Genomic DNA, 21,830 nt, shown 5'->3' on the forward strand with positions numbered 1-21,830 from the left:
TGGTGACTAAAACAGGCAATGGACACTGCAGTGCCTTTTTGCAGTCCTTTCGCATGCCCCAGCACAAAGTTTCAAGATCATTGTAGAAAGGTTGCCCTTGCTGTCAATTCTCTCTCTCTGTCTACATCCACAGCCCCAGGATATCAGTCTTGTACATGGAGGACCACGGTGCTAGGACAACGAACACACTCTTCAGTGTCAATTGTTTCTCCATATTTAAAGCATCTTGTCATTTCTGTTGCTTTTAGGGACATCCTGTCCCTTGACTATTCATGAGTGCAGCGGTCATTGCTAATTCATCACTGTCTCAGCCTGCAGGATTCTTCTCAAACTGATTACATTTGTTTATACAGTTCCTTTGATCTCCGGCATATGCTGCCTGTGAACCCCATTCCTTATTGTCAGCACTTTCAATTATTAAGCGTGGCAGAGTGCACACCACCTGAAATAAATATTGCGATTGAGTTCACAAATGAAAAATGATGGGCTCCGAAACAGCTTAATAGCATGCGCCTGACTCGAGTTCTCGTAACGGTGCCCCTGCGTGCTTTTGTACATGCATCCAAATTGATCAGAGCATCCATCAGCACATGTGTGCTTAAATTCATTTTTCTCTTTTAGTGCTGATGACCAAGAAATTCTCTCCACAGGCTTGCTGCAGTTTTCAATTTTGGGGATGGACAGGTCAGTGGTCACCATGAATGGAAAGGGTCTGATTATAATCAGCTGGAGAGGGAGAGGGCAGAAAGCAAATGTTTTGGCTATCTGTCAGCGCAACACATTCTCTGGCAGGACATAGTATGTCTTTGTAGGAAACAATTAGAAGGCTCAAGGGTCTTCTGGTGACACTTTGCCATACTTTGCCTGCTACTTTGCCATACATAACTCTCTGTTCCTCTCATACGGAAGCTCCGGAGACGGAACTTTCTGAAAATATTAGCGTCAAAGTTATCTGTATGGACTTCTCCTAATTCTTGTCCTGTTCTTTAACCTTGATGGTAAGAAAGCCCCATGCCCCCCAGTTCTGATAAAACACAAACAGTATTATATGTATTATTATATGTGTTATTATACGTACAATATTATACACATAGTACACACTTATATGCTTCAGGTTCCCTAAAGTAAAAAGCAATTAGATAGATAGATATACATCAGTGCATATAATAATGGTGTAAAAATATGTATGCATCAATATACTTATAAAATTACGCTGCAGAAAGCACCATGGAACTTGACTCTTTTGTACATATTATAGTATGGTATACTTGCCCCCCTTCAAACCTATAACAATATAGTTGTACAGAAATTCACATATTACAATATTGCAAGTCTCTAGAGAGCTCTCCAAACCTGCGTATTGCTCCTGTAAGCTCTCACCAATCGGGGGCTGGAGTAGCGGGAAGTGTATAGCACCCTATTTTGCTGAGCTGCAATGGGAATAGACTTATTTACTACAGACAAAGAACAGGCAATCTCACCTCCATCAACCCCAACCCATTTTGGGTTGGGGGTCAGGGGAACCATGAGAACCTCAATAAGCTGCTCCAGTGCTGTCCTCCCCAGACATGCTGGCTTAGGCTCATGGGAGCTAAATTCCAAAACACCCAGAGGTCACCAGCCTGGAGAAAGCATGGCCACTTCTTCACCCAGTGAGCAGAAGCATCAGCCAGGTAACGGCGTCAGAATAAGCCCTTCGTTTTTATTTTAAGAGAAGAAGAGGCCTGTTTGCTCTATAAGAGTCCATCAAAATACAAAATAAAAAGTGTGAAGGTTTTCGGCCAAATCTCATTGTGGTTAAAATGTTAGACTAGGACCGGAGAGACCCGGGTTCAAATCCTAGCCATCATCTCACAGGGTTGTTGTGAGGGTGAAAGGGGGGGAGGGAGCAGGATATATAGCTCCTTATGTGAGGACAAGAATTCCTTACCCACCCTTCACCACAAGGCAGGTTACGGCAATGTAGAAATACAATAATATGATCAGTTTAAACCATTTACAATCAAAGGAACAGGACGGGTTCTGAAAATGAATATCCCCATTGCCAAAGGTCCGGTTACAGAGGTGTGTCTTATATGTGAAAGTTATACAAGGATGGTGGCGAGATGCAGAGAATGCCCTTTCCTTCCAAGGTTGGTGGAATTACCGAAAGGTAATCTTCAGCTGATCTTCACACCCAAGAGGTGTTACAGGGAAGGAGGCAACCCTTCAGATATCTGGAGCCCAAGTCGTTTAGGGTTTTTAACACTAGTGTAAGCACCTTGAATTGCAACCCGTGCATCTCTTTTAAAACAGGAGCTATGTGAGCCCTAAACCCTAGCCAGTAATCTGGTTGCTGCATTTCTGGACCAGTTGAGGCTTCCAAGTCATCTTCAAGGGCAGCTCCATGTTGAGCATGTTGCAGCAATCCAATCTGGAAGTCACCAGAGCATGGAGTACAGTGGTCAAAGTTGGTGAACCAACTGCAGTTGAAAATAGGCACTCCTTTCCATTGAAGCCACCTTCAGCCTCCACAAAGTATTGGAAACATACTCTAAATTAAGTATATATACATGCATATTTTGGTTTTCTGTGGTGCATAATTTGGACATTTTTGGCACGACATACAAGCTGCTCTATTTATGACCGCAAGGTCAGGAAACAGACTTGTGCATTCGCAGGATTCATTCTTTGAATTGTGGCAAGTCCTTCAGTCCTCTCACAAAATATAATGCTATAGGATGGTGCATATTTTCGACATGAAATTGGTTTCCGGTGGAGGACAGTCCTCTGGCAGTTTCAGGATCCCATCCAGCATTTTCAAGTTTGGCAAGTTAGAGAACACACTAGAAGAGAATATGATTTAGGAGTAAATTAATTTCCACCATCCCATGCCCTTGACCTTAACTTCAATTTTGCTCCCATACCCTCCCTCTCCAGTTTGGGCTCTCCATCCCTGAAATTTGGTGTGTGTGTGTTGGTAAACCTCACTTTTGCCACTAGTGGACCCACTAGAAAGACCAAAGGAAACAGTGGTGCCCAGAAATTAAACTCTAAGTGAGCATAGTATGTGAGAGTAGAATGCTTTGACTGACTCCATGGTGCAGAGGTCAAGGTTATGTGCCTTGCCTTACAACTCCCATGCCTTTGGGTGTATCAGTGAATCTGAGAACAACTTAACATGCTTCCCAAGAACACACAATTCCTTATATTACCAGTGTTCAGAAGTGTTTCGGTATGCAAAGCACCACCACTCAGGACAATACCAGAGGAAGGGCCATCGTTCAGTGGCAGAGCATCTGAACTGCACACAGAAGCCCCCCCCTGGGTCAGTGTTTCTCAAATTTGGGTTCCCAGCTGTTGTTGGACTACAATTCCCATCACTCCTAGCTAGCAGGACCAGTGGTCAGGGATGATGGGAGTTGTAGTCCAACAACAGCTTGGGGAGACCCAAGTTTGAGAAACGCTGCCCCAAGTTCAATCCCTGACATCTCCAGATAGAGAAGAGAGAGAGAGAAGAGTTTTGGATTTGATATCCCGCTTTATCACTACCCTAAGGAGTCTCAAAGCAGCTAACATTCTCCTTTCCCTTCCTCCCCCACAACAAACACTCTGTGAGGTGAGTGGGGTTGAGAGACTTCAGAGAAGTGTGACTGGCCCAAGGTCACCCAGAAACTGCATGTGGAGGAGCGGAGACGCGAACCCGGTTCACCAGATTACGAGTCCACCGCTCTTAACCACTACACCACACCCGGCTCTCACAATATCCCTTATCTGAAATCCTAGACAGTCCATGCCAGTCAATACTGAGCTAGAAGGATCCTCGATCGGACTCTGTGAAAGTCCTATGTTTCCTATCCATGTATGAGAGGGAGGTGTCAGCAGACTCAAAGGAATCCCATGGTTTTCAAAGTACAAAAGGATGGGGGGGGTAATTCAAGGGTACAACCTCCCTCTTCTCCACAACATACCAGTGAGGACCCAACTTGCCCACTGGTCATAGAGAAGCAAGTAACTGTTAGCAGGGGGGAGCTGGATAAGAAGGGTGGAGAAAGAGTCAGGAATGATGGGAGCTGTCATGCTGCAACATGGCAACATGTGGAGGGCCACAGGTTCCCCACCCCTGGAACAGACTATTGGAGTGGAGAGCAGGGGGTGGCTGACTAAATGAGACACTGGACACGCTGCAACATTTTGTTGCAGACCGACTTGTTACTAAATACACTCCAGTGGCGTGCAATAACTTACAGCTGCCTGTAGTTGTCAAGAAACTCACAGGGGTTCCTCTGGAGTACGAGAGACTCCAGTGGAGTGTGTCTCAGGGCACACAGCCCATGTAGGGTCTCAATGTTGTTCTCATCAAGGGACAGATGTTGAATCGCAGGTAGTTTTGGCAGCTGCTTGAAGGATGTAAAATGATTTCTGCTGAGTTTCAGCTCTTTGCATCTGGAAAGCACATTAAATGTGTGCGATCGGTTATTACATGCAGGGAAAAAGACATTCCAACTTACAACAATAAGGGTTTTTTGGGAGGTTATTATTTTAAGTCCTGAAAATGTAGACAATGATTCTTTTGTAAGAAGCAATTCAATGGACCCCCATACTGACACTATCTTACAAAAGGCACCAGAAAATGTGCTAATTAGTTCTCCAGTGCTGCAAGAACTATGCTCAAAGATCTGTTTGTGAAACGGTCAAGACCTCAGATGAGGACCGTATCAGCTTGGTTTCACATTGCATTTCTCTGACACTCTTCCTGTGTCAGTGAAGGGGCTCATTTGGAAAACAGTTTCTTGACACAATTAGCCAAGATGTCAACAGCCACTTTGCTTCCCCTTTCACAACCTGCGGCAATTAAACCCAGAAGTCTCCAATTAACCAATGTGTGGAAAAACTCCCTTTCTGATAAGACCACACAGAGACTATTTGGTATCGCTGCAAGAGCTACAGTAAATGTCTCCCAGCCTTGATTTGCCTTTTTGTTTTGGAACTTTCCTTTCCCTTCAGGGGGAAAAAGCTTGCCTTGGTTTTTTTCTCCCTCCTTGCAACACAGACAGCATCTTTCACTCTTCACTGCCTCTCACCTGGCTGCCTCTCTCAGGTTGTTTATATAGCACCGGCTACGCTACAGTGCTATGGGACACGGGTGGCGCTGTAGTCACAGAGCCTGCTTGACAATCAGAAGGTTGGTTGTTCGAATCCCCGCAATGGGGTGAGCTCCCATTGCTCGGTCCCTGCTCCTGCCAACCTAGCAGTTCAAAAGCATGTCAAAGTGCAAGTAGATAAATAGGTACCGCTCCAGCAGGAAGGTAAATGGCATTTCCATGCGCTGCTCTGGTTTGCCAGAAGTGGCTTAGTCATGCTAGCCACATGACCCAGAAGATGTACACTGGCTCCCTTGGCCAATAAAGCGAGATGAGCGCCGCAACCTCAGAGTCGTCAGCGACTGTACCTAACGGCCAGGGGTCCCTTTACCCCTTTACCTTATGCTACAGTTGGGTGTGCTACTTTCCGGGATGATGAGATAATGTTCCAGTGAAACAACACTGAGAATAAGACCTGCAGAAGCCTTAGCTTTGCACAATCTCTCAACCATTACCCCCCCTTTTTCATGCAGACTGGCAAACTATGGTTGCCAGGGTCAGAACTGTCTAGGATCTTCTTTTCTGAACTGGGAAACCCTAGTTTCCAAGCTGAATAAAACTTGGATGAACTAAGGTCGAGTGCAATTTCTAGTGGCCAAAAAAACACCTCTCCAAATGGCGCTTGCAACAAATGATGTATAACGTGATCTAATGATTTAAACCCACTATAGTAAATTGCTTGCAATCGTGACTGTGGATGCATGGGATATACATCGTTCTGCTATTAACTTACTTAATGCTTGGAAAAGTCCCAATAATAATCAAATTACCTTGGCAAGCATATGGCACTTAGATCTGTCAAGGAGTTGTCCACCAGCCAAAGCCTCTCCACTCGGATTAGACGTCGGAGAATCCTTTTGCAGTTTTCTACCTGGTAAAGGTCTCCCAAGTCTTGGTACGAAAGATTTAAACTCTGGTGGTGGGAGGGAATTCAAAGAACACACAAATAGATCCCATTTAGCTGAACAGTCAAGTGGAGATCTTTGGCACACTGAATGTTTATGACAGCATCAAGACCAAACTAGACAAGAATGCATCTCAGGTCTTGCAAATAACAACTCCAGTAGACCACAATATGTATTTGAGTAATTTGGTGAGGTGGGAGGGTTAATCCCACCATGTTCTTTTCCCAAGAAAAATCTCTTCCAAAACTGTTATTTACTCTGTTGGGAAATGCATATCACAGCTCTGAGGTGGTGTTGGTAGATATTCATGGGGTGAAAATGGTACAGAGGCAAGGGTTAAAATGTCCCCTGTCACAGTTCCAGTATAGATCTCCAGATTCCATAGCTCGATTGCAAATGTTTAAAGGATACAATAAATGTTTAAAGGGAGCAGAGATTACTTTGCACATCTCTGTTTGGCCCTTGGTTCCCATGCAATGCAGAACTCTCCTTACTTCTCAGCAAGATGGCTGAGTTACTGTGAGGCTCACTGAGTTAATTTGGTTTTTGCATATAGGCTCTCTATTATACCTATAACTGCTAACAAATTAGGGTGACAAATTTGACAAGCTTTGCTGCCTTCTTTGGCAGAGGTTCAAACTACCTGACAGGGTTGAGAATCCAGTAGTAGTAGTAGTAGTAGAGGAAGAATAAGAATAAGCGATTACTGTAATCTAAAAAGATGTGGCACAAATGGAAATTTGATAGGTAGGAGGATGTCATACATAAGTACAAATTTCCTTCCTCCTAATCAGATTTCCTTTTGTGCCCCATATTTTACAATTATAAACCTAAGGGTAGGGACTGTCTTGTTGTGATCTATAAGCTGCTATGGGAACCTTTTTTGGCAGAAGTGCAGGATACAAATTCTTTAAATAAAATATTTTTAAAACTGCACTGACAGTCCTATACTTTTTATCCAGAGTCAGAAACAATAATTTAGGAGTCCAATGACACCTACTTCCTTGTAAGAGTGTATAGGAATGCAGCCTGAATGAGATATTACTAGCAATGTTTTTTAAAAAATAAAGCCCACAATTTTAAAAAAAGTCCTTACCACACAGTTTTCCCAGTTCTCTTGCAGTCTTTGTTCCCATTTCTCATTCTCTGTCAGTTTTTTTCTGGCACACAGAGTGTGATGCTCTCCTCTGAAAAAACGCTCTTCTTCAGAAGGTCCTGTTCAGAAATATAGATATGCACCTCAATATTTTTCAAAAAATAGTTTTTATTAATATTTTATGGGGTTACAAAAGTACACATAGCACCTCTGCTTTCAGTTCATAGAGGCCTGTCTACAGATCAGATATATTCAATGTGAGACACTAATGTTATAGACAGTATAACGCTTTGGCAGAGAAGAGGTGGGAAGGGAGTAGGGCATCTCAATATTATATTCCTGCTCCTATCATTTATATCTTAGCAGAGGGACACAGGTGGCGCTGTGGTCTAAACCACTGAGCCTCTTGGGCTTGCCGATTGAAAGGTCAGCAGTTCGAGTCCACACGAACGGGGTGAGCTCCCATTGCTCTGTCCCAGCTCCTGCCAACCTAGCAGTTAGAAAGCATACCAGCTGCATCAAGAAGGTAAACGGCGTTTCCATTTGGTATGGCATTCATCACAGGGTCCTGTTGTGTGAGAAGTAGTTTAGTCATGCTGGCCACATGACCAGGAAAGCTGTCTGCAGACAAACACCAGCTCCCTTGGCCTGAAAGCGAAATGAGCACCACCATACCATAGTGAAGTTTGACTGGACTTAAACGTCCAGGGGTCCTTTACCTTTACCTTATATCTTAGCAGAATATTTCAAAGCTTAGAAATATGCAAGAGGGGATATGTGTACATGTATGTGTAATACACACACACACACACACACACACACACACACACACACACACTTGTATACAAACACACATATATTTATAGTGCCTTACACCTCAAAAGTTTCAAGGCCACTTACACAAAACACATACAAATAGCATACGAACTAGGGCTGCCATACCTCCGAATCTTCCCAGACATTACTGAGATTTCAAAGGCGGAATAGACATTGGGAGGAAATTTCAGAAAAGTGGCTCTTTGTCCTGGATCTTTGGATCTTAGGCAAGTCAATCTAAAAATCGCATTTTTAGCTCAACAACTTTTGGGGTGTCCTTTTTGAAATATGGCTCGCTAAAAGCAATTGCGTTTCAAAATTTGCACCGCTAGACTAGTAGGAGCCACTATTAGAACAACCAGCTCACAAAATCAAACCCAGACCAGCAGACAAAACATTAAAGATTTAATCCCTGGAGGTAAAGCCTTGTGCCAAAACGATAATGATTCTCCTGCCAGGTGGACTTCCCTGGGAAGACAACTCCATAGTTGGAGTACATTATATATACTTTGTGAGAGAGAGCCATTAAGGCTAAGTGCCAGGTGTTCAGATTGCATTAAAAAGGTAAAGGTAAAGGTACCCCTGCCCGTACGGGCCAGTCTTGCCAGACTCTAGGGTTGTGCGCTCATCTCACTCTATAGGCCGGGAGCCAGTGCTGTCCGCAGACACTTCCGGGTCACGTGGCCAGTGTGACATCGCTGCTCTGGTGAGCCAGCGCAGCACACGGAACACCGTTTACCTTCCCGCTAGTAAGCGGTCCCTATTTATCTACTTGCACCCGAAGGTGCTTTCGAACTGCTAGGTTGGCAGGCGCTGGGACCGAACGACAGGAGCGCACCCCGCCGCAGGGATTCGAACCGCCAACCTTTCGATCGGCAAGTCCTAGGTGCTGAGGCTTTAACCCACAGCGCCACCTGCGTCCCTTCAGATTGCATTACTGCACACCAATTCTGGGCTAGCTACACTGGCTTCCTTTTGGGTTCTGGGCCCAATGTAATGGGCCGCATTTGGCCTTTAAGGGAGACGCGGGTGGCACTGTGGTCTAAACCACTGAGCCTTGGGCTTGCCGATCAAAAGGTCGGTGGTTCGAATCCCTGTGAAGGGGTGAGCTCCCGTTGCTCGGTCCCAGCTCCTGCCAACCTATCAGTTCAAAAGCATACCCAAAAGTGCAAGCAGATTCTGGCGGGAAGGTAAACAGCATTGCCGTGTGCTGCTCGGGTGTCGGTGTTCTGTTGTGCCAGAAGCGGCTTAGTCATGCTGGCCACATGACCTGGAAAAACTGGCTGTGAAGCGGACAAACGCCAGCTCCCTTGGCCTGTAAAGCGAGATGTGTGCCGCAACCCCAGAGTCTTTCGCAACTGGACTTAACTGTCAGTGGTCCCTTTACCTTTACCTTTGGCCTTTAAAGCTCTAAACCAGGGTCAGTGAACAGGATCTGGTCAGCGAGTCCGATGCTGAGCTCCCCCATAGGCCACTTTGGCAGATGGGCAGGGGCTGGCATCACAAATGACATTAGATGACCCTTTGTGAATATTTCCTTTGCTAGCAACCTTTGGAACTATGCTGCGAGGGCCAATCAGCTGACTGGGCACGGATTGGCTGTGCTGCCAATTGGTACCTCAGCAGTGTTACTGATCCCACCAAGGCTTGCTTCCACTGCTGATCAGCTGATTGGCACTGACAGCAAGCCTGTCTCGCCAAGGAACAACTAGGAGTGCACTTTAAGACTCTGGTTGCTTCTATGCACACCTGGCACCACAGAATATGTATCTGAAAGGCTGCCTGGATGCATAAGAACCTACCCAAGGTTTAAGATCAGTGGCTGAGGGACAAGACCTTTTTAGTCCTTCATCCATAGGGATGGCTCATCCTTACTGGTTATTAAAAAATTTCTATAGACTTATTTTTGTGTTTGGTTGATGTGCCTGGATAATTTTGTGATTTTGTGATTTGCTGCTGATTATTTATTAGGATTGGGTTTTTTAAAAAATGATTTGTGTGATTAATACATCCCTATGTAGCTTGAATTTAGGGACGCGGGTGGCGCTGTGGGGTAAAAGCCTCAGCGCCTAGGGCTTGCTGATCGAAAGGTCGGCAGTTCGAATCCCCGCGGCGGGTTGCGCTCCCGCTGCTCGGTCCCAGCGCCTGCCCACCTAGCAGTTCGAAAGCACCCCCGGGTGCAAGTAGATAAATAGGGACCGCTTACTGGCGGGAAGGTAAACGGCGTTTCCGTGTGCTGCGCTGGCTCGCCAGATGCAGCTTTGTCACGCTGGCCACGTGACCCGGAAGTGTCTCTGGACAGCGCTGGCCCCCGGCCTCTTGAGTGAGATGGGCGCACAACCCTAGAGTCTGTCAAGACTGGCCCGTACGGGCAGGGGTACCTTTACCTTTACCTTTATGTAGCTTGAAATTTCCAAACCACCTTGTGAGAGCAATGAAAAGTGGGTTATGCATTCTTTAATAAAACAAAACAAATAAATGAGAGTTTAAAGTGCTCTGAAAAAGTCTTTATTTCCCATTGCAGACACACGTATTTGTTTTCTCCCACTGTCAGCCTCTGTGCAAACAGGCTCCGTAGGTTTTTGATACAGTAAAAAAAACACAACAACTTACAAGACCAAATTCAAGAGGGGATGACAGCACAACCATGCAGTTTCCCATATCTTAAGGATTTTCTCATATAATCTTTCTCATATTTATTGTTTGTCAACAGCAGTGAATAAAATAACTGGTTGGGGATTAGATCTCGGGACAGCTGTATCTGGCAAAACTGATCTCCATCTAGGTCCCAGAAAGACAGCATTGAAATGGAAGTTGGGACGATCATGGATGCCTGCATTGTTACGATAATGTATTTGCCATATTGGATTGCTTTCAAGATTGCTTTGGGGGAGAAAGGGATGATGATGGCTGCCAGGAAAACAAATTGGAATTCTTTCAACTGATTCTCATTGCAAATTACTTCTTATCTCCGATGCCAGGTTTTGATTGCTTTATTCCTTTCTGTTCCATGATTTCTTCATACTTCCTGATCGCTGGGATAGTAGTATGTATCAGCTGCAGGCCCATACACAGATAAACTGTGTAGCTCCAATTGAACATGATAATTGGGGCTGCCAACTGATCAATCAGCTACTTTTTAACTAACCAATTAATGGAGCAATTAAGGGACCTATGGCATGGTGCCTAGAAAGCCATAAAGGCCATAGGATTTGCAGTTCTTCCTCTCCATGGGTGGAGAGTGAGAGATACAGAGAAGATGATCCACTAGGTCTCCTCACTGCAGGTGTGAAAGCCTCAGTGGCTGTTGGTCCTCTGCTGTCTGTGCTCCTACAGCGGAGGGCAAAAAGGAGGTGCTCTGTGTGTGTGTTGGGGGTGTGTGAGTTGGATTTAGGGAGGCTTGTCCAAATCTCTTGTTCCTCCAGAGTAGAAATATGCCAGTCCTGGGTTGGCATACTCATTTTCTCCTCCACTGGGACCAATGGGGATTAAAATCCATTAAAATCCTCAGCTGGCAGAAAGTGGGGGGAAGGAAACACCCCCCCTCCTGAAGAACCCACATTTTCTAACCTGCCAACACAAGCCTAGCTTTGGATTTGGCAGTTCCACAATCTTCTACCTGCTTTGCATTGTTCTGCCACTTTAAATAAATGTGTTTGCTGCCAAAATCCCATGGCATGTGTTTTATTATGGTACAGAGGAATGGGTAAGGTGATTGCTTCTTATGAAAGCTCCCAACATTCTGTAACATCTTAGCATGGGCCATTTCTTTGTTGTAAGCTGCGTCAAGTTTACTAAGAAGATCCATTAATCAAATACAGCATTTGGCTAATAACCAGAGCTGATCCTGAATTCACAAAGGTGGAGAGGGAATGTTTGGCAGGAGGCGGGGATGACCCAAATGGAGTCATTTTTCCAGGGGGCAGTGGCACAGTGGACAAGTGAGACATGATACTCTCTTGATAGAGTTTTCTCTGAGCACCCCCTCTGGCACTGCTGAGCCTGTTCTGCACTTTGGTATACTAGACAACAAAGGGCAATGAAAGAGGCTAGACCAGTGGCTCCCAGTTAGGGGTCTGGGGACCCCTGGGGGTCCATGGTCCCACCCTGTGTCTCTCCTCCAACTAAGTTTTTGTCATTTTTGCATGGTAATATCCCAAATTCTATGGTCCGTTTTTTAAAGTGTACCTAAAATCCTTTGCTTATTAGGGGCTACCCTAAATTTTGTTCAAAGAATTGCTTTGCAGAGGTAACTACCATAGAGTTATCAAAATTTTCAAACATAGGGGGTCCGTGGCTTGACTTTTGAAAAAATAGGGGGCCCTCAGTAATTGGCTAATTGGGAACCACTGGGCTAGATAATCCTTGCCCCTGGCTTCTAAAGCATGCTGTGGGGGTATCATCATCATCATTGAATATGTTAAATATATTGTTTGCTCTATTTATATTGTGACTGTCTATGGCTTTAAACAATAAAGTTTAATTCATTAGTGCTGTTATTATTGTTTATGAATCACCTTTTACATTTGTCTCAAACTGATTTACCGATATACCATAAAAACAAAACAGCTAAAAAATAGTCTAAAACAGTACAAAAACAACTGAAGACAGAATGGAGACCTAAGCCACAGACATTTCCACCTTGCTGGAAAAGCCAGTCAAAAGAAAAACCAAACCACTTAAAATGTTTCTACAAAGTATGGATTGTGGGTGCCTGTCATATCTCAACAGAGATGCTGTTCTACAGCATGGGGGCAACCATACTGAAAACTCCTCTCTAAGTTACTGTGAAGCAGGCTTCTGATATTCTGGGGGCTGTGATGTCTATTTTTCTAGAAAACGAGGTGCCAGAACTTAGCATGAATGCCTCCCTTGTTCTCTTATAATGGCAGCTGAAAAAAAGCCCTGCTTAGGAGAGGAAGTTGTTCTGGCCATCTTGGAAGAGACAGTGATTCAACCACTATTGAAAAAGCCCACCCAAGATCCATTGGTTTGTGACAACTTCTGCCTGGTCACAAATGCCCCCTTTGGGGGGGGGGGGAGTGATTGAGAGGGTCACGGCAGGACGGTTGCAAGCCAATTATCTTGACCCACTTTTAATTCAGCTTCCAGCCTGCTTGTGGGACTGAATCGGCCTTGATCACCCTGATGGATGACCTTTTTCATGAGAAGGAATGGGGATTGAGACCCTGTTGTTACTTGATATCTCAGCAGCTTTTGATACCATAGGCCATGATATCCTTTTGAGCCGACACAGTGAGATGCATGCTGGCGGCTCTGTTTTACGTTGGTTCTGATCCTATCTCTGGGATCACTTTCAGAGAACGTCATTGGACGATTATCTGTCTGCCTCCTGGCAACTGTACTGTGGGATACCATAGGATACCATCTTGTCTCCAATGCTATTTAACATCTACTGTATATGAAGCTGCCGGTCAGTAGGAAATTTGGGGATGATTACACCCAGACCTATTTTTCTATCACTTCTGAACTGGGAGAAGCTGTGCAAGTTGGTGATCTGACACTAAGTAAAAGTGAAACTAAAGAAGTGCCATGGTCAGATCACTTCCTGGTGCAACTGGACTTCTCCACGACCCTTCCCCTCTGCAGGGAGGTGGGACCGATTCGGATGGTCCACCCCCGCCACTTAATGGATCCAAATGGTTTCCAGAGAGTGGTAGGGGATGCTTTATCCCATGTTGATGGCCTTTCAGCTGATTCCCTGGTGGCCCGCTGGAATGCGGAGTTAACCAAGGCTATTGACTGTTTGGCTCCGAAACGCCCTCTCCAATTGCATGGCGCCCGGACAGCCCCGTGGTTTTCCATGGATCCGAGGGCAATGAAACAATCGTTGAGATGGCTAGAGCGCTGGTGGCGGATAACTCATTCTGAAGCTGACCGGACACGGGTTAGAGTTGAGCCTACAAGGTGGCGGTAGCGACGGTGAAGAAGCCTTTCTTCACCGCCTCTATTGCATCTGCAGAAAACAGCAGCAGGAGACTTTTTCAGGTGGTTCGCAATCTATTGGAACCACCTGCACCACCAGGGCCTTGTAGGGACCCCAAGATCTCCTGCAATGCTTTTGCAAAGTTTTTTGCAGATAAAGTCGCTCAGATTCAGAAGGACCTAGACTCCACTGTGGGAGCAGGGCCAGGGCGGGAGAGTGCTAGAGTTCTTGTTACACGGGATCAATTCCAATCTGTTACCTCTGAGGATGTGGACAGGCTGCTTGGACAAGTGAAACCGACCACCTGTCTCCTTGATCCTTGCCCATCCTGGCTGATAAAAGGGAGCTGGGAGGGGCTGGGCAATGGGCTCTGCAGGGTGGTGAATGCCTCCCTCTGTGAGGGAGCCTTCCCAGACCCGCTGAAAGAGGCGGTCATTAAACCGCTTCTTAAAAAAACATCTTTAGACCCGGCCAACATGGCCAACTATCGCCCAGTCTCAAATCTACCATTCTTAGGCAAGGTGATTGAGCGAGTGGTTGCTGAACAACTCCAGGCACGCCTGGAAGAAGTGGACCATTTGGATCCCTTCCAGTTGGGATTCAGGCCTCATCATGGGACTGAGACTGCCTTGGTCGCATTGGTCGATGATCTCCGGTGGGCTAGGGACAAAGGTGAGAGCTGTTTCCTAGTTCTGCTGGATCTCTCAGCGGCTTTTGATATCATCGACCATAACATCCTTCTGGACTGTCTAGAGGGGCTGGGAGCTGGGGACACTGTTATAAAGTGGTTCTGCTCCTTCCTCCTGGGCCGTGTTCAGAAAGTGGTGGTGGGGGATGAGTGTTCAGACCCTTGGGCTCTCACTTGTGGGGTGCCTCAGGGTTCTGTCCTCTCCCCCATGCTTTTCAACATCTACATGCAGCCGCTGGGAGAGATCATCAGGAGGTTTGGGCTGGGTGTTCAGAACCAGTGAAGGCGGTGAAGGTCCTGTCTGGAGGCGATTGGAGGATGGATGGTGGCTAACAGATTGAGGTTGAATCATGACAAGACAGAAGTACTGTTTTGGGGGGACAGGAGGGCGGCAGGTGTGGAGGAATCCCTGGTCCTGCATGGGGTAACTGTGCCCCTGAAGGACCAGGTGCACAGCCTGGGAGTCATTTTGGACTCACAGCTGTCCATAGAGGCACAGGTCAATTCTGTGTCCAGGGCAGCTGTTTATCACCTCCATCTGGTACGCAAGCTGAGACCCTACCTGCCCATGGACTGTCTCGCCAGAGTGGTGCATGCTCTAGTTATCTCTCGCTTTGACTACTGCAATGCACTCTATGTGGGGCTACCTTTGAAGGTGACCCAGAAACTACAACTAATCCAGAATGCGGCAGCTGGACTGGTGACTGGGAGCAGCCGCCGAGACCATATTGGCTCCCAGTACGTTTCCGAGCACAATTCAAAGTGTTGGTGCTGACCTTTAAAGCCCTAAACGGCCTTGGTCCAGTATACCTGAAGGAGCATCTCCACCCCCATCGTTTTGCCTGGACACTGAGGTCCAGCGCCGAGGGCCTTCTGGTGGTTCCCGCGCTGCAAGAAGCCAAGTTACAGGGAACCAGGCAGAGGGCCTTCTCGGTAGTGGTACCTGACCTGTAGAACGCCCTCCCACCAGATGCCAAAGAGAAAAACAACTACCAGACTTTTAGACGGCATGTGAAGGCAGCCCTGTTTAGGGAAGCTTTTAATGTTTAATAGCCTATTGTATTTTAATATTTTGTTGGAAGCCGCCCAGAGTGGGCGGGGGATAAATAACAAATTATTATTATTATTATTATTATTATTATTATTATTATTATTATTATTATTATTAAAGTCCTGGGCCAATAAACCCAGTCTGAATCCTGGCAAGATGGAAGCACTGTTGGTTGGCAGATCCTTACACAGGATAAATGGTAAATTGACCACTTTGGACAAGGTCATACTCCTCCTGAAGAAGCAGATTCATAATCTGAGGGCATTCCTAGATCCATATCCATCACTAGAGGTCTAGGTGACCTCAGTGGCTAGGAATGCCTTTCCCCAGCTTCCAGCAACAACCATTTCTGGACCAGGGTAGCCTGACCACTGCTTTCCATGCCTTGGCAACCACCAGGTTGGACAACTGCAATGCACTATGTGTGTGGCTGCCCCTGAGGTTGGTCCAGAAATTGAAGCTAATGCAAACTGCAACAGTTCGATTGCATACTGGGGCAGAATATTGCCATCAAGCTGTGCCACTGCTGAAAGAATTGCACTGGCTACCAATTAGCTACTAAGCTAAATTCAAAGTGCTAGTACTGGTGTACAAAGCCCCATACAGCTTGGGACCAGGATATCACATCATTCATATGCCCTTCTGATCACCATGCTCTGCAAGAAAGAGCCTGCAGGAGAAATATTTAACAGGAGGAAGTTCCAAAGGTAGGGAGCCCCCTTCCAAAAACATCATCATCATGGCTGACCCACCCTGTGGAACTCCCTTCTGTTACATATCAGACAGGCACAGTTTCCATTGGCTTGTCAGTGCTTCTTAAAGGTATTTTTTAAATCCCAGTCTGTCGGTACTGGGTTTGAAATTGCTTTCTATTTTAAATTGTTGCATTTTTTCTTATTTCACCCCCTTTTTTAATTAAAGATTTTCTTGATTTACAGAAGTATGTGTAATGTCTCTCGTATTTTTTCCATGTAACATTTTTACAAATCAGTTTCATTTGTTGAGACATTAGGAGGAAAAGGGGCGGGGGGAGATGGGTGGGGGTGGGATTTTTTCTTATTGTTGATGTCCTTACTGTTAAATAGCTTTGAGATATTTTATCGGAAGCAAGTCATAAATGGAAACAAACAAACAACAGTGATGCCTACCGATTTTTTTGGACTACAAATCCCATCAGCCTGAGCCAGCAGGTTGGTGAAGGCTTTGAAACACAGAGAGACATCCAGTTATCTCCTAACCATGAGCTCCCATTGACACGATAGCAACAATCATTCTGGGCTATTAGTCAGTGATCCGCCTAACAGGGATGGTTAGGGAAGCCTTTTATTATATATTGATACAGGTTGGGAGCTGCCCAGAATGGCTGGGGCAACCCAGTTAGATAGATGGGGTACAAATCATAACTACTACTATTATTATTATTATTATTATTATTATTCATGCAAACAGGACGACTGCAGTGCAAACAAGCCTACTTTTAACATGGAACCCTGCTGACTCAAATTTGGCCTGCAACAGATAATTATCCAAATCTTTTGATTTATCTACTGAGTAGACCTATTAAACCCAGTCAGTTCACTGAAAAGGGCAACCTATGGCAATGCAGAAGTACACCTTCACTGAACTCATAGATCAGTCTGTCTGCACAATCCTACGGCATGTTCGTTGAAGCACACACAAGCTCCAAAGCAAGGCACCTGCCTCGACAATTCATATTTCTGCCATCATTCACACCCCACTATCTCCTAATACCATGGAGGCTACAAACCAGATTCTTTTTCTATACCTTCTCTCACTCGGGGGCAGCGGATTTGGTTCCCTTGAACATCATGCTCTTCTAATTCATGCCAGGTGAGATACTTGAAGGAATCTGATGGAAGCTTGAAAGAGGAGAAGCCAAATTAGTAATATTTCCCCTTCTGCCAAATACCTTTTAATCAGCACAAAAATTTCAGACAGTACTTTAGCTTGTTTCCAAACAGGGGACATTTTCAACGCATTTGAAAGAAAATGGCAAAAGCACCTTAAAAGGATGGCACATTTATTAGGGGTGGGGACTGAAAAATCAGGATGATTTAGGGGTCTCCCACCCTGTATTGAAGAACAATGTCAACAACTGACTCCATTTGGATCAGGACCCGCACAGAGCATAGGAGCCAAGGTCCCTCTGCCCCTAACATATTTGAGGGGGCTAGGCCTCCCTCAAATAGATCTTCATTGCCATGGAAATGGTGTGTGTGCACCATGTCTTGTGATCAATTTTGCAGGTTGGGGCTTACTTGCCCCCCAGTATTTTATTCAAATTGGCACCCCTGTCACAGAGCAGAGTGCTCTGTTTTGTGTCAATACAACTCTATATTTCTCTAGGTTCATGGGCTTTGCCAGTAGCAAAGCTGTCCAAAACATTGCCTGCAAAGCATGTAAGAGCTCTGGAATTATTATTATTATTATTATTATTATTATTATTATTATTATTATTTTGTTAGAGCACAACAGCAGAGGATATTTTTAAAACTGAAAAGTTTAAGTTATTTTTTTAAAAAAACTGCTCTGCTTTAGCAACACATAAACCTCAGAGCTCTTCAGAATTCCACAGGAATACCACTAGACAGCTTTGCAATGGAAGTCTTGGTGCAAACCTTTAAAGGCTTATTGGGAGGTCTATAAGCCTGTTTGAGGACTCAAATAACCACCAGAAAGCAAGGCTAGCGAGAAGCTGCAAAGTTTTAAAAAAGTGTAAAAGCAAAAATACATACCACCTGACCACTTCTTAATTATTTTAAGGCAAGGGTGAGAAACCTCTTGTCTGTGGCCCATGAGGGAGCTCAAGTTGGCCCACGAGGCCCTTTCCCTCAAACCATGTCCACACGCCCAGCAGCTGATGTACGTAACTTGTGACATCATCTGATGGGTGACTGGACAGGATTAAACCCTGCATAGGCTACACATTCATTTGTTTATTTATTTTTATTTATACCCCTCCCTCCCTGGCCAAGGCCGGGCTCAGGGCAGCTAACATCGGGTATAAAAACAATTGATTAAAATACAACTTAAAAACAAGATTAAAATGCTACTTAAAATGCAGCCTCATTTCAGTGGAAGTCCAGATCAAAAACTTTTTTTTGGGGGGGGGGGGGGAAAGGTCAAGGAAAAGGAAAGAGGGGGAGGGGATCAGGCTGGTTCCGAGCCAAAGGCCAGGCGGAACAACTCTGCCTTACAGGCCCTGTGGAAAGAAATCAGATCCCACAGGGCCCTGGTCTTAGGAGACAGAGCATTCCACCAGGCCAGAGCCAGTGTTGAAAAGGCCCTGGCCCTGGTTGAGGCTAATCTGACTTCCTTAGGGCCCAGGACCTCTAGAGTGTTGCTATTTATGGACCTTAAGGTCCTCCGCAGGACATACCACATGCCTTTTCCTAGCAATGGACAGGACCAAGCAGCTAAACGGAGCTCATCAGCGGATGCAGAGGGTTTAAGTCCTGCTCCGTTCAGCAGAATTCCATGCAAACTGCATGAAATACCCTGCTAAATCTAGGGGGGCGGGGAGCCAACTTTATTTTAACAGCACCTTGCATGGTGCTTTGAAGTCCTTACTCAGGTGGATCTGAAGAGGCAATCCATCTCTACCCACACCCAAACTGGTCACCCTTACTTCTTCTATTACAATAGACAGTCTCTTGTTTCTGATGGCTAAAACTCAGGGAGAACGTTTGCACTGTCATGCTGCAGAAGGAGATGCTAGTAGTGAGGTTACCATCAACTTGTGCTTCTTTCCACAGAACTCAGAACCAGAATGCTTACTGGAGAGGCAATGCCGGAATCACAGCTGGGCGGGCGAACCCCTCTGCTCCTTGACGATAACACTGGCAAAGGGATTTCTGTATCGCTTAGATCGGAGAAGGGCGATGAATGGTTGGTGCGCAATCTAAGCCAGCTTGCGTTCAGACCTGAGGAGCTTAAGAAGATCACATGGTAAAGTCACAGAGGGGTCTCCTGGTCTGGTATCAGCAATCAGGCCCAGGGGATAGGGGTGGGAAACACAGAGTTACAGCTCACTGCTGCGAGGCTGGTGTGCACAAAGTATAGGAGCAAAACACAGAGTTGAAAATGATATTGGTTCCGCAGAAATTGCAGAGGTGGGTCAGAACACAGTCCACTTACTCCTAGAACTCTGCATCCAAGATGCATTTGGGTTAAAGTCTGGTTCTAACGTAAATGGAGAACCTATGGCACAAACCTTGATAGCACAGGATTCTAAGCGCATTCAGTCAAACATGTTTAGACGTCTCCTTCAGACCCACCTGCACAACATGAGAAGATGAAGGGTGGAGTAGATGGGGCCAACATGCATGGGATTCTTGGAAGTGGGGCTCGTGAGTGCTTCCCCTCTACCCTGTACTCTCTGATCATGTTGGGAATTCCCTGTTCAGGCATAATGCCTGAACAAGGCAATGATGCTGCCTGGTATCAGGTGAGGTTCTTTGTCTATCTACCCCAGCATTGTCAATTCTGATCTGCAGCAACTTCTGAGGTCTCAGTGAATGGTCCTTTTAACTTCAGGTACTAGGGGTTGAACTGGGAGCCTCCTGCATGCAATCCATGTGCTCTGCCACTGAATCCAGGACCTGGGATTGTTAGGATGGGCCTCTGTAACATCACCTGGCAATGCACAAAGGAAGGGAACTGTTAGATGGCCAGCAAGAAAGCCTCTGAACAAGGCCAGACCCTAACACACCCTGATTCCTATAAAAGCTTCTGGATCAGGCTTGTTCCTTGACCAGAACAACTTGTAAACTCTATACTTCCATTTTGACACTTTCCCCTTTCCCCCTAAGATAGCTCAGTCAGCAGAGCATGAGATTTTTAATGTCAGAGTTGTGGATTCGAGCCCCACATTGAGCAAAAGATTGGACTAGATGGCGCTTCCAACTCTACAATTCTGTGATTCTGTGATTCTCTTCTCCACCATTGACTTTACTGGAGCTGAGTCTGACAGATAGCACTTTATGCATGCACCAGATGAGCTTATACGGTTTGTTATTTTGTTGGGCAGGAGAATTGAAATTGGTTTATTCTTTATTGCATAAATGGTGCAATTTTCAAGGTTGTGATTTCAAGCAAATGAACATCTCTAAAGGCGCAGAGAAGTCTATGGAGGAATACCTTGATAGATATTCATGTTGATCTTTAGTAGCACAGTCGATTCAGCAAACCACACTCCGGTTATTCTACAAGCCCCATGATCTGTCACAAAACATGATTATAACAGCTGCACAAGGGAGCAGAGGAAGACGTGCAACTATAAAACGCTCTGGTAAGAATGGTAATGGAACCTTCCTTCTACACGAGAGTGTAAGGCCAATATAAAGTACTAAGTGGCTTCAAATTGAAGCAGTGTTGTCATTTGAGAATACCCTTGAACAGAATCATAAGTTGCTTCGGCAAAACTCACCGTTTTGAAATATCCGATAATAGAGGTTCTGCCAAATATTCCATATGCTCTTTAAAGCAATGCTTCTCAAACTTCCTAAGCTCAGGGGGACCCTTTCCATTCCGATTTGCCTGACATGAACTGTGGCAAAATTTTGGCTTCCTCAAAGGCATGCCATCTGTTTACACAGGAGACAAGCTGGGCGTGTGCTAGGCATCGAAAAGAAAGACCTGTGGAGGTGGACAAGCTGCGGGCCATGCCTACTGGCTCCACCCCATGGCCTTTATGTACTCAAGCATGGATCGTGAACCTGTATCCTTCCATTGATGGTCTGTGATGAGTCCTAAAACATCTGAAGAGCTGCAGGTTCTCCATCTCTACATGAATGGCATGGCTTGCACAGTACATACATCTGGATGACTCCAGGTTCCTGTTTACATGGACTTGAACCTTCCATTTCCCAGGGTTCTGGACTATGTACACTTTTGCTCTATCGTGCGCCCCCCCCAACAAAGAAGATGTCCAAAATCACAGAAAAAGGAGAAGGTGAGATTTAGGAATCACCCACGGAGAGTCTCTACCACAGAAGACAATATCTGAAGCAACTCCCATCAAAGACTTCCATGGAAGGGAAGCATCATGGACCAATTATGCCTTCATCCTCTGTGCCTGAAGAGATAGCTCTCTCCCGCACTGAAGAGGGAAGGGATTCTTCTGTCTCATCCTCTGAACCTCTCTCTGGTACCACACCAAAGTCTTGAGCCTTAAATCTTAAC

The 21,830-nt window shown here is 45.5% G+C and overlaps 1 protein-coding gene across 1 annotated transcript; it reads right to left on the reverse strand.

Moving 5' to 3' along the window:
• Window positions 1–1,070: 1,070 nt before the first annotated feature.
• On the reverse strand, window positions 1,071–21,119 carry LOC114598148 (uncharacterized). Its single transcript, XM_077930611.1, has 7 exons — window positions 21,076–21,119; window positions 19,425–19,578; window positions 17,413–17,506; window positions 7,125–7,243; window positions 5,894–6,036; window positions 4,228–4,425; window positions 1,071–2,825 (listed from the first exon to the last, which is right to left on the reverse strand). Exons 1-7 carry the CDS (start codon window positions 21,117–21,119, stop codon window positions 2,714–2,716), a joined length of 864 nt encoding a protein of 287 aa, XP_077786737.1. The 3' UTR covers window positions 1,071–2,713.
• Window positions 21,120–21,830: the final 711 nt, after the last annotated feature.

This window comes from Podarcis muralis, chromosome 6 (assembly GCF_964188315.1).
Source record: "Podarcis muralis chromosome 6, rPodMur119.hap1.1, whole genome shotgun sequence".
Classification (NCBI taxonomy): Eukaryota; Metazoa; Chordata; class Lepidosauria; order Squamata; family Lacertidae; genus Podarcis; species Podarcis muralis.

What these genes read in the sequence shown, in the direction of transcription:
- LOC114598148 (XM_077930611.1), bottom strand. Translation starts at nt 21,119, where the DNA reads ATGGAATATTTGGCAGAACCTCTATTATCGGATATTTCAAAACG. An exon ending in TTATCGGATATTTCAAAACG is followed by an intron (nt 19,579 to 21,075) that starts GTGAGTTTTGCC and finishes GATCTTCTTAAG; the next exon opens with CTCCTCAGGTCTGAACGCAA. An exon ending in AGAACTGGGAAAACTGTGTG is followed by an intron (nt 6,037 to 7,124) that starts GTAAGGACTTTT and finishes TCCCACCACCAG; the next exon opens with AGTTTAAATCTTTCGTACCA.